Raw genomic sequence first — 12,447 nt, 5'->3', positions numbered from 1 at the left:
CTGAAATACGAGATGTGCGGTGATTGGTTACCAGTGTTTGAGAAATGTCCCACCCCTCCATAACCACGAGTTCTTCTCTAGTGTAACTATGGATAAGGATGGTGTCAATTTCAAACCAATTCGAGCCCGATTCAGACCCTGACAATGTTAACGAACAAGAGGATCATGAAGAACAGATTTCATGACCAGGACTTTGCAGAGTGGTATGTTTCTTTGTAATTTTCTTATACATCATAAATACTATGTTATCCACCATTTAATCGGGATATTTGTCATAAAACTAAGGTAATACAAACAGTAATCGGTAACAAAACCATAGTTAAATTTCCTTTCAAAAGCGAGAGCTTACAAAAGCAACCGAAAACAAGCTGTTCTCCATAAAATGTGCAGCACACAGATAAATGTTAGGGTTTCAATGTTCAGGAACAGTGTTAAAAAAAATGTTAAGCACTCAAAGTTTGTCCGCCTTAAGAAGGTGGGTGGGAGCGTCTCTTCGACATAGCAGCAACACTCTTCATCTTCTCTAGTGCAGCTCAACCAGGCCTCGTCCCCTTTTTTGTGTATCCCATGGGCACAGATTATTTAAATGAGTAATATTGTGACTTCATAAGATTCTGAAAAAAGTTGTTCGTTGTAGTTCTTGAACAGTGGATTCTGTTAAATAAAATATCTCCCTTTGGAGTGTATAGCCAAATAGTTTTCACTGAATAAAACTCATCATAGCAACAAGATTGACAGGGAAATATTTACAATTTTCATCTGGACTAATGGACAGAATAAGCTCATGCAATTTACACATGAACACTATAGATGGAAGGATGGATGTTTAAATATGAGACAATTTTAGTGGTCTTTACGATTTTTATTGTTATTCACACAGCAGAGCATATTCAGTAAATCATGTATAGATTGCTTCAAATGATTTTCAATAAAGTCAAATTGAAACTTTAAATAGTGTAAGAGGGGTTCTCTGAACAAACTGAAGTTCCAACCTTATTGGGAAGGATTTTATCGAGGTCAGTGCATCTGTGCCTCTAAATATGCAATATCAGGAGTCAACAAGAATATTCCAGGATCATGAGATAAGCTGCTATCTATTCAAATTTATCAAAGTCGAAGTATGTATATAACTATAACGGTATAATGAAAAATAACCTAAAAATGGAAACATTCAAATTAGCCGGTTTTGTTCAAGTCAGAAAATATTATTTCACCTCACAGAATCCACCTAAATATATTAATTTAGGTCAGTTTTTACGGAGTGTCTATTCACACAAGGTGCAAATACCCCACCTTGATTGGCAGAGGCTATTTACACGAACTCCGCCCGTTAAAATTGTCCAGAACAACATTGGATCCCAATGACTTCATTGAGTGGACAAAAAGAAGAAAGAAAAAAAGAAAGAAAGAAAGAAAGAAAGAAAGAAAGAAAGAAAGAAAGAAAGAAAGAATGAAGAGGCATGCATATCATCCTCTCTGTTCCACAGAAGAAAACAGTCTTACAGGTTTGGGATGAGGCTGTGTAAATGAAGACAGAATTTTCCATTTTAGTTGAATCTTTTTAAATATATGCTTTAATATGTATGCTTGCTTTCTCTTTTTTTACTAAAAAAGTTTTTTGGGGGGGTTTTTTCACACAACTGAGCTTCACTATGAACATGATATCTGGTGATCAGCATTCAGAAGGCACGTCGTCTCCTGATGGCTGATATCTCAGGGCACATCAAATCTGGGCCAGTCAAGGAATCGCTGACAGACAGCAGATGTTGTGCTTGGAGGCCAGCTTTGCTAATAATGGACTCATATTGTGAAGACAATGAGGGGTTTCAATGGATTCATGTTGCAACAGACAACACCTGGCAGTTATGAAATAATCAAGTGCCAGGAAAGATAACAGGTATCATATAAACATGCTAACTCAAGTTTACTATTGGATATGTGATATGAAGAAGGCTACTATAAAAACTGAATGTCAATTCACCACAGTGAAAACTTGATGTGAAGAAAATGTGAGTAGCACTTGCCACAAACTAGAGTGTCAAATGATTTTCTGGTTTCTAGAGATGGCTTGGGTTTCTCCTTAAATGTATAATGCCCACAGCATAAATGTTGCAGGATGAGTCATGCGTATAGTAATAGTGATGCTTGCTTTAGTAAACACTACTGTACAATCTTCATCAACATTATCCAGCCAAGAAGCCCTTTATTCAACCCTGAAACGTTTGCCTTTTTTCTGCTGTCATTCTATGATATGTGAGATATTTCTGTGTAACGTTTCCTCGTTCAAGACCGTTTCAAGCTCTAGTCCTAACTGTATAAGGCCAGCTTTCCTCAGGTCTAAAACATCACATTTATTCCCCCACTACAGACACAAGCACACACTTACAAATGTTCCTCTTCAAATTGCAACAATTTCAGCAAGGCATGCACACATTGCTTAAGCTTATCTGGACATTTGGACATCTGCAGCGATTTCAATCAAATCGCAGAATAAAATGAAAAGCATGGCTGATTATATTTCTGTGAGCTGGCAGTACAGATTTCTAGAAACTGAGAATTTTTTAGCATGGCAGGAGACTAGGACATCTAGCCGAACCACAGAGAGTCTCAGGCTTTATTTCCCTCCAAGCATCTCATTCCATTATTATTATCATAATTATCACTCCATATTATCACAGTAAGTCATCTCATTAGCACATCAGCTCAGTTCTTATAATTCCACAGGCTTATAAATTCATTTAAAAAGTGTGTCGCTCGCTTGTATATTTCCTATCAGAAATCCCTGAATGAACTTGTTCTCCAACAACCTGTTTGCACTGAGCGCAAGCCTGTCTCCTGCTATACACAGGATTTCTCATCTTCTTGTTGTTTCTGCAGGTTGTGATGGTGCCTGCCTTTGCACCATGCATCTCGAGAAACCTCAATCTCTCTGGTAACACCTGAAGCCTACAGTCATTTTAATGCATTCGATATCTTATAAATTGTAATCCCTTACATATTTGTTTTTAATAAATAATTGTAACTCCACTTAGCCTATAACACTTAACCCATTCATGGCTAAGAATATTATAGCCTATGAACAGCCAAAATATTAAGATAACTGTGTGTGAGTATAATTATTTACAAGAACAACATTATAATGCATTAACAATGCATTAAAAATACTTTTTTAAAATGCATTATAGTAGCCTAAAGGTTTATTTAAAATACATTTGATAACCTATCAAAACTTTAAACCTGGGAAAGGATGTCGATGAAACGCCCTATCAGTCTTATATACCGTGATATGCTGCTGTGTTTCAAATTTTTATATTTATTTCCAAATATTGGAAGGTTGTCTTGGTTAGTTAAGTCATGTGTAAACTAGCGCGTCATATTTTCCTCTATCTTGCATTGAGCAAATGCAGGTATAGTGTACTTACACGAAAACTCCGAACAGCAGGAGTCTGATGGCGATCTCCAGCGCCAGATCACGCGCGTATTTCCTCCTGTCCGGGGGAGACATCTTCATATTCTTCACACAATCGATTTATGACTGGAAGAAACCAAAGGCAGAAAGCAGAGAAGTCGCAGTAGTCCTCAATGTCCTAAACACGCGACACACTTTGGCGTCCGGCTCCTGCTGTCTGTCGTTTATTGTTCATGTGGAAAATACCCGCTGCTGCTCAAATACCTCTTGTTGCTCTTCAGTTGCAGTGTGTGTGTGTGTGTGTGTGTGTGTACAGTACACTATCGAGTTCAGTTTCTTGTGAAGCTGCTGTAGTCTGAATCCTTCAGTGCGCTGAGTGAAGGAGGACCGAAGAAGACAAGCATCCGAGGCAGGTGATGATGAGGAGGAGAATCAAAGTCTCTCTCTCTCTCTCTCTCTCTCTCTCTCTCTCTCTCTCTCTCTCTCTCTCTCTCTCACACACACACACACACACACACACACACACACACACACACATTACCTTTGCAGTACGGCCAAGTAATGAGTTTTCGGAATGCTGATAATAAAGTTCGTCATTTCACTGCTTTGTATCTTTAAATCTCTTTGTGTTTGAGTCTCAGACTGTTAGTGTACCAGTACGGTGGCAATACTGTATAATGACGGTTTCAGATGGTGATAGCTTGCTAGAATTATAGTCATCATGATTAGACATGGTCTGAAATAAATTTTCAATGCTCCCTATTTTGCCTTTCATACTACTAATGCATTGCTCAGTTTTTAGGGCTAATGTATATTGCATCTAGCCTATGCATTGAAATATGCTTGCATACTCACACACAAATAAAGAGCACAACTCTTACTGTAAATCAGAAAAATATCCTGGTTAGACTAAACATTTAATTAGACTACTCAAGCCATTAAATTGTTCACTGTAGGCCTATAGGCTATAATGCACATGTTCATATAAGTACAAATAAACATTTACCATATTATCATGTCATTTAAGCTACCAAGCTAAAAAAAAAAAAAAAAAAACCTTTAGGTAACATTTTATTTTCCAGCGTCCTTGTTGTTACATGTAGTAATAACAATACATTATATATAATTAGGTTACACTTTATTTTAAGGTGTCTGTGTTACAGTTCTGTAAGTACTGAGTAATAATCATTAACTAGGCTACTATAGAGTTAGGGTTAGGACTGAGGTGTGGTTAAGGTGGTAATACTTTATTTTACAGTGTCCTTGTTACATATGTTACATGTACTTACCGTAGTAATAACAGTAAATTATGCATAATTACATGCAACTAACCCTCAACCAAACCCTAATCCTACCCTAACCCTATAGTAAGTGCATGTTGTTAATTAATATTACTCAGTACTTAAATATATAATTACACTGTAACAATGACACCTTAAAATAAAGTGTAACCGTTAAGGTTAGTTGCGTGTAATTATGCACAATTTATAGTAATTACTAGAGTAACTACATGTAATGTGATAGTACTTGTTTTTTGTTTGTGTTTTCACCTTTCCTTAGTTAATTTTTTGTCATGGCTGTTCATTTGATTTTGTCATTGTGTTCATTAAGTTCAGCTTTCTTTGTGTTTCATTGTCGGGTCTCGTCAATGTTTGCATTGTGTTGGACTGCTATACCTCTGTTGGAATTTACCGTGTGGATTGTTATTCTTCATCTTTTTCGTCGTGCGTTTGTTATTACCACACAACCCATGACAGTACTACGGTACAGTGTGATGTAACAGATGGAAACCAAATAGAAAGGAGTCATGCATTATGGCATTTACAGGGTTCTGCAAGGTACTTCAAAATATACTGTGTGATTTACCACCATGTGCACCATTTTAGTGCTGTGAAAATAAATACTGCAAAAATTCAATTCAATTACAATGTTTAAATTACATAGTAACAACGTACAGTATTTACAGGAATTATTTTGGATAGCACTTATAATTGCACTGTGACGGCTGGCGGGTGTAGAGAGAGAAGTTGAGGTGTGGATGTATATTTCATGACTTTATTTAATGTAACCAAAAACTCTGGCGTAATTAGAGATAACTAGAAGATGAAATCCACACAAATTGAAATGCAGCATGTGACGGTAACAAAGCATCAAGACAAAAAAACAACATTTAAATACTCGAAACAAATGGCTATGCATTACTAGGGATAACAAAGACTCAACAAGAAATCATGCAAACCAATGGAAACTTATTTAACAATGAAAATGAATGAAAATTAAACAATATATATATATATATTTATACAGTTTTGAATTAATGTTGCTTGCTAATGGCCACTGTAACAGATGCAGGAGGCTGCACATCCCTCTCCATTTCTTCTTGTTGTCTATTAGTGAGAGAAGAAAGTACAGGAACTACTGCGTGGAGACAATGATCTAAAAGCCCATCAGATCTGAGATTTAAACCTGCAGGCAACAGCACAGCGTTGTTCCCACTTCACACAACCTCATGAATATTTTAGGCAAGACTGCCTGTCTCCTTCCTGTTTCGCCACAAAACTTCTCAGGGACGCTTTACAGCAAAGATTCCATCAAACGATTTTCAGTGCCAGTAAAATACATGTTAAAATGCAATCAGCTTCATGCATGATTTTATGTCCTCCTCATTTTTAATTGGTGATGATTAATGTCACTTCAGCTGCTTTTACTTCCTCATCCTCAGATTCTCATATTTTACTCTGTCTCCTTTCAGATTTAATGTGCAATCTCTCATTATCTACCTGTTTTTAAGAGTCTCGCTATCAAGGAATGGGTCAACACTTAGTACATGAAAAAAAAACCTCAAAGAATGGCTAAAATTTAGTTGTAAGAAGAAACAGACATACTAAAACAGTATTTTCTATTTCAAGGAAGAATGTTGCCATTTGGAAACACTTCTATTCACAATGCTAATAGAACAGGTTTGTGTGGCCAGTAACAATACTATTTCTGGTTTACACTGTTTTTGTGACTTTTTACCTGAATTTTTGTGTTTAGCAGCACAGATCTTAAACGAGTATGGTAACCAGAGAACCCTTCTTTAATATCTTGCAATGTCCATCACGTTATTTCTTTCTTGGCTTTATTTTAGGTTAGTGATACACAAAGTAAAAAAAAAATAGATATGTTGTGTGGGACAGCTATTCATTAAAGGGACGAAACACACCCTACATACAAGTATGTGAGCAAAAATACTACACAAGATTTTGTAATCGTTGTGTTCCGAAAAGCACAATTTGTGACTAGAAATGCAACTCATTCGATTTTTTTTAAAGAAAGTACATTTTGCATGTTTACAATTGCAACAAGAGGTGCTAAAGCAGATATTCACTGAAAAATATTTTATATGGACATTTTTTTATCTTCCGGTCAACGTGCAAGAGAAAATGAGGTACTCTTTTGATAATTTGATAGCTAGCTTCCTTTATTAAGTCAGAATATTAACACATTCGGTTTAATAGTACAAAATTATACTTAAGAGCACAGAAACATAAGAAAGCACATTCAACACCACAATTATGATGTGTTGGCCAAGCATTTGAGTTTGTATAGTGTTTTTATGTGGCTTAATGTATGTTTTTATTTGAAAATTATTTAAATCCTTTTAGATGACCAAAAAAGTTGCTAAATCGACCTCTTTTATGACCTGTAATGAATGGATGTGCCTTGGGTTTGGAAAGGCTAAACCTTGTTTACACTTCTAAATGTTGATTGTAGCAGCTGTAATATCAGTTATATCATTCATGAATTTTATATATAGATCATGCACGTATGTGCTGCCCTGATGGCACATTCTGATATTCCCATCTGAAAAGCTATGAATGTGAAATGTGAGATATTCACACAAGCGTTAGTTCCTGAACATCCTTCTTCCGACTCAGACACCTACTCACCTCAGATTAGCTCGCTCTTACCCACATTGTATCCACAGATGGATTCATTCACTGTTTTTAGACTGCTAGAAATAGCCTCTGATTTGAAGCCATCCACAAAGGATGTCCAATGTGCTAGGAGACCCTTAAAACAGACATGTCCTCTACAGTGAGGATTAAAATCGCCCTGTAGTCAATACTTGTATCCCTTAAAACTAATTTTTGATCACCAAAATGACTTATTTAAAAACAAAAATCTTGTAATGTAGCTCGACACCCTTGCCTCAATTAGTATACACGGTTCTATGAAAATGCAAATGAGCCCCGCCTCCACTCACTCAGAGATCCACTCGTTGACGATCACACGTCGATCTGATTGGTTACAAGGTAGTTTGTGACGTCAGAAACACCAGCGATTTCAAAGCGTGTTTTTGAGACTGTCTTTGGTTCACAGTTTTAAGGAGGAAATACTCAGCAATGCTGTCGACTTATGAATTTACACATGGTTTGTCTTAAAGCATATTAAAAACACCACATAGACATATAAATAACATTAAAAGCTTGATTTTTACCACATGCAGGGTGTTGACTGTAACTGTATAAGGCCCTGTTTACACCTGGTATTAAGATGCGTTTTGGTCGACTGGATCAAAAGACTTTCTTTTGTTCACTTTCAACCACTTCTGTCCTGATTTCTTCAAGAGGAGGGTCTATGGGCGGGTACATGTATGGGATTTTTCAGATCTTTCAATCTAATGGACAAAATAAGCTTGCGTAATTTGCATATGAACGCGCACAGAGACTACAGAAAAACACGGAGATCATCAGCTTTAGTTTCTGCTCTGACAGCCGAGGACCAGCCGAACGCTGTGAGCGTGTGTTAGAAATCAGGAATGCTGAGAGAACATTGTGCTTGGTATGTTTTTCATCTTCAAATCAAATTTAGGTCTTCAGCCGACAAAATTTAAATGCCGTCTGGCTAGCGCGCTTCCCATAATGTTCACGCATTAGTTCAGTAGGCGAAGAGTAGACGGTCTTTTGTGGCTGTTCGAACACATTCAACCACATGAGCGTTTTCACTACGAAAGCAATCCGGTCTGTCGAATGTGTTTTTAACTACCTCTGGAAATGGTGGAAACTGGACAAGCTCAAAGCGTTTTAGATCCGGCTTACACCTGTATTTATTAGCCTTGTCCACTTGTGATCGAATAGACCAAAATGCATGTCATTACCAGCTGTAAACAGGGCCTAAAAGTTAAAACCAAAGTCTGAAAGACCGAAGTCATGTGATAGCTATAGCTTTGAGACACATGAGTAGCATGGGGATTGGTGAGAGTGGCACATTTTTTAACTGAACACGAGTGTGAATGACATTTGAGATCTACCACTTTCCTTGAGCAGAAAGTCCAAAGCACAGACATTCTGACATCTCATTTTCATATCACGAAATACTGTAAATAATACAGGGATAAAATGACATGAGGATTGAGTGATGAACTTTTTTGGGCTGAATTCCTTCAAATCAAGTAGATATTATGTATGACTCAGGGAAGCTGTAAGTTTGAATGTGGACAGTGTAAATGTTAATGCTTCAGTGAAATTCAAAGATGTGTTGGCTCATGGGATGTGGTTTCATGCAAGCCTGTGTTGGGAATAGGATGTGCAGAGGATATGAAAAGAATATCTTGCTCTGAGATGGAGAGAAACAGAATTATAAATGTTTTACCCCTGAGTAATGATTAGTGAATAATACAGAAAGCATTTGTTATAATATTAAAGTAATTTCCCTCATGTTCCCAAACTGATTTATTATAAGCTCATTTGTAAAGCACACCACAGTTGTAATTAACAGGTAGCTCATGTATCATCAGTGCAGTATGGGCCAGAAAACAGCTCTGAAATAAGGGTCAGCTTGACCGTGCTGCAGTTTCATTGGCTAAAATTCTCTCTTCAACATGTAAACAGCTAAATCTAACTACTTAATGTGCCCCAATTATGCTATTTTGAAGGTTCCAAATTTTATAACTAATTTTCCTACAATAGGTTTACATGTATCTAAGGTCAAAAAACACTCATATATTATTTCATCATATACAGTACATTACAGCATCAGCTCTTTTCTCTCAGTGTCTGAAACGGTTCATCTCTAAACTCCTCCTTTCCGAGAGCCGACTCTGCTCTGATTGGTCAGAAGACCCAGTCTGTTTTGATTGGTCGAGCGCTTACAGCGCATGTCAGAAACCAAACGCCCATTACCATAATTGAAACTTCAGCAACTTTCCTCAGCAGTGGATACACATGGATTGTGTCGGATATACCATATCAATCTCATCCTTTGAAAGTGCATCAAGGTGGATTTGATTAAAGACCATAGACTGGCATTATGCAAATGTGTTACATTGTTACACAGGTATGAAACAGGAAGTGAGACTTACACCGTGTCCTAACAACACGCAACGCGTGATAAAAGGTTATTTTCCATGTTAATCAGAGTGTTTGTCCTAACCAGCCGCAACGACGACGATTCTAAACTTTCTATTTTTCTGCGACGTCGCGCTGGAACAACAAACCCAAAGTGTGGCGATGATAATCTCAGGGACTGTTTATGTGCTTTATTTACTGTTAAAAGCGTGTAATGTGACTCTGAATATCATTTAGTGCTCCAGCTTTGCAGCTGTAAAAGCAACAATGGATAATTCACCTCAGATCTTGAAATTAAACAAATGGAAACAAGAACGTTCAAACTGAGAACAAACAAGTGTATTCTTTGACAAAGATTGCTGTAGTAACTCAGTAGCTTATGTATTTTTAATAATGTTTAAATGGTGTAATATTTGTGAATTTGATTAATGTAGCCACTTATCCATTTTCTTGCGAGTGCCGTCGAAATTACTCTCTGGTGCTGTGCACTCGCCGCGAGACTCCGTCCACACGCTGTTCTGATTGGCTGACTCCGCCCACACGCTGTTCTGATTGGCTGTGGGTTTTGATTGATTTTGACGCATCTCGCAGTCGCGTCGCGTCTAGTGTGGACAGACACAGTATTTGTCGTTGGAATCCTATCTCATCTCGTCTGGTTAGGACACGGTGTTACTGAATTATTGGCGACTCGTTTCAGTCAGTTCAGAATCACTTTTTCTTTTAGGAGACAATAACTCCTTATATCTGTAGGCTACTCTGATCTTTGCAGACCTTATACATTCACAAACAGTTATATTACACAATACATGAAATGTAATGTCTGAAAAAGCATAATTGGGGGACTTCTGAAAGTCTGACAAAAAGCTACGTGAAATGATTCCTTTTAATAGAAAATCATTTGTGTCATATCATTACTTCAGAGAATTTCACAATGCATTGCAATGAGAAATATTTCTTATAGAATTCATTCAGTACTGAAACTTATCGATAACAATTGCTCAGTCTAATTCAAAATGAACCTGTTTTTATTTTTGATTGTACTTATTTTTTGTTTATAATATCACGTTAGCTTAGTAATATACTAACACCAAATGCTATTCTCTTGTGTGCTAGTGTTCCAAATCAGTCTCTTATAATGTTCCATTCCTTAGTTTTGAAACAGAGCCATTGTGTGTAATTTCTCGTGGTAAATGTCTTGTCATGCCATCACAATATAATTACTGTATCAAGATTTTATAGCATAGCAGTATATCCACAAGGCAAACACTGTTAACTTTTAAATGACTGCATAAATTAGTGTGAGAGGACACATTTATTTTTCATTTCCCAGTTTTCCCAGTATTGATCTTTCCTGCCATCTTCTGGCTGTAAAACATCATTGCCGCAGTCCACCAGTCTTCACTGTTGCATTTTGTCTCGTTTACTTTGAGCTACAGATTCTCCTATAGCATCATTTTGCTCTTTTCATGGTAATCCTATCTGGTGTGCTTGGAGGAAATCAGTACAAGATCTAATATTTGATTAATTACATGCATTCGATTAGCAGAGACTTTTATTTAAAGTGTCTCAGGGATGATGAAAAAGATAAGTTAATTTCATGCTTTCAAAAATAAATTAAATACTGGTAAAACATCTGTGTTATACAGTATTATGCGCTTGCAAAATATTTTATTAAGTCAGAATATATGTTCACTTCTGAATGGCCTTCGATGGAGAGCAATGCCTTTTGCCAGCAGAATGCATAGGCCTTTCTTATGAATGGTTTCATTTGATTTATTTTGTATCTCTTTATATTTCAAGTGCAAAAGGGGTGCAGTTTTATTGTAATTCATCATGGTTGAGACATACCGTAGTCAATTTAATTAACACGCTTCAGTCAATAGTTCATTTGCAGGATTTTCTTCCTATTGTACATGTGTGTATCATTTAAACCCAACTTTTGTTCTTCTCTCTGGTCATTGGCTGATGATTTTACAATGATAACTTACAACCTTTTTAGTTTCAGTATCCATGCCAACTGCTCCTTTAGATTATACACAGAATAAAATTGGTTTGACTTTAGCATAGAATATTATGGAAGCTTGTTTCCGCCACAGAATAAAGGATAGGCTAATTGCGACTTTTTATCTCACAATTGAAAGTTTACATCTCGCAATTCTGACTTTATTTCTCAGAATTGCAATATCTAAAGTCAGAATTGCGAGACACATCCAAAGTGATATAAAGGCAGAATTGAGAGTTTATTTCTCGCAATTACGAGTTATGAGTTTATCTCACAATTTAAAACACGCAATTGCGACTTTATATCATGCAATTCTGACTTTATTATTCCCAATTGCGAGTTATAAAGTCAGAATTGCGAGATATAAACATGCAACTCTGAGGGAAAAAAGTCAGAAAAAATTCACGTTTTTTTCACGCAAGTTAACTAACTCACAATTTCGAGTTTATATAGCTAGGGCCTATCTCACAATTCTGACTTTATAACACGCAATTGCACTTTATATCACGCAATTCTGAGATAAAAAGTCTCGCAATTCTGAGAAAAACTGTGTGAGATCAACTTTTTATTATTATTCTGTGGCGGAAACAAGCTTCCATTTAATATTGAAGTAGCCCATGAAGTATGTTTTTAATACATAAACGCAGCATTTATCTGATTTCGAGTGTGAGTTTGTCAGAGTTTGGGATGGTCCTCAGGACAGT

General features: G+C 36.7%; 1 protein-coding gene across 1 annotated transcript in view; it reads right to left on the bottom strand.

Annotated features, from left to right (window-relative positions):
* Positions 1 to 3,883, bottom strand: part of plpp4 (phospholipid phosphatase 4) — a 116,895-nt gene extending 113,012 nt beyond the window's left edge. Inside the window, exon 1 of the mRNA XM_079855112.1 lies at positions 3,423 to 3,883. Within this exon, the coding sequence (XP_079711238.1) occupies positions 3,423 to 3,511 (89 nt within the window). The 5' untranslated portion in view covers positions 3,512 to 3,883. The remainder of the gene's footprint in view (positions 1 to 3,422) is intronic.
* Between the last annotated feature and the right edge of the window lie 8,564 nt (positions 3,884 to 12,447).

Source organism: Squalius cephalus (assembly GCF_949319135.1).
Source record: "Squalius cephalus genome assembly, chromosome: 21".
Lineage (NCBI taxonomy): Eukaryota > Metazoa > Chordata > Actinopteri > Cypriniformes > Leuciscidae > Squalius > Squalius cephalus.
Note: the sequence above shows the minus strand (reverse complement) of the source record. Positions and strands in the feature narration are given on the sequence as shown.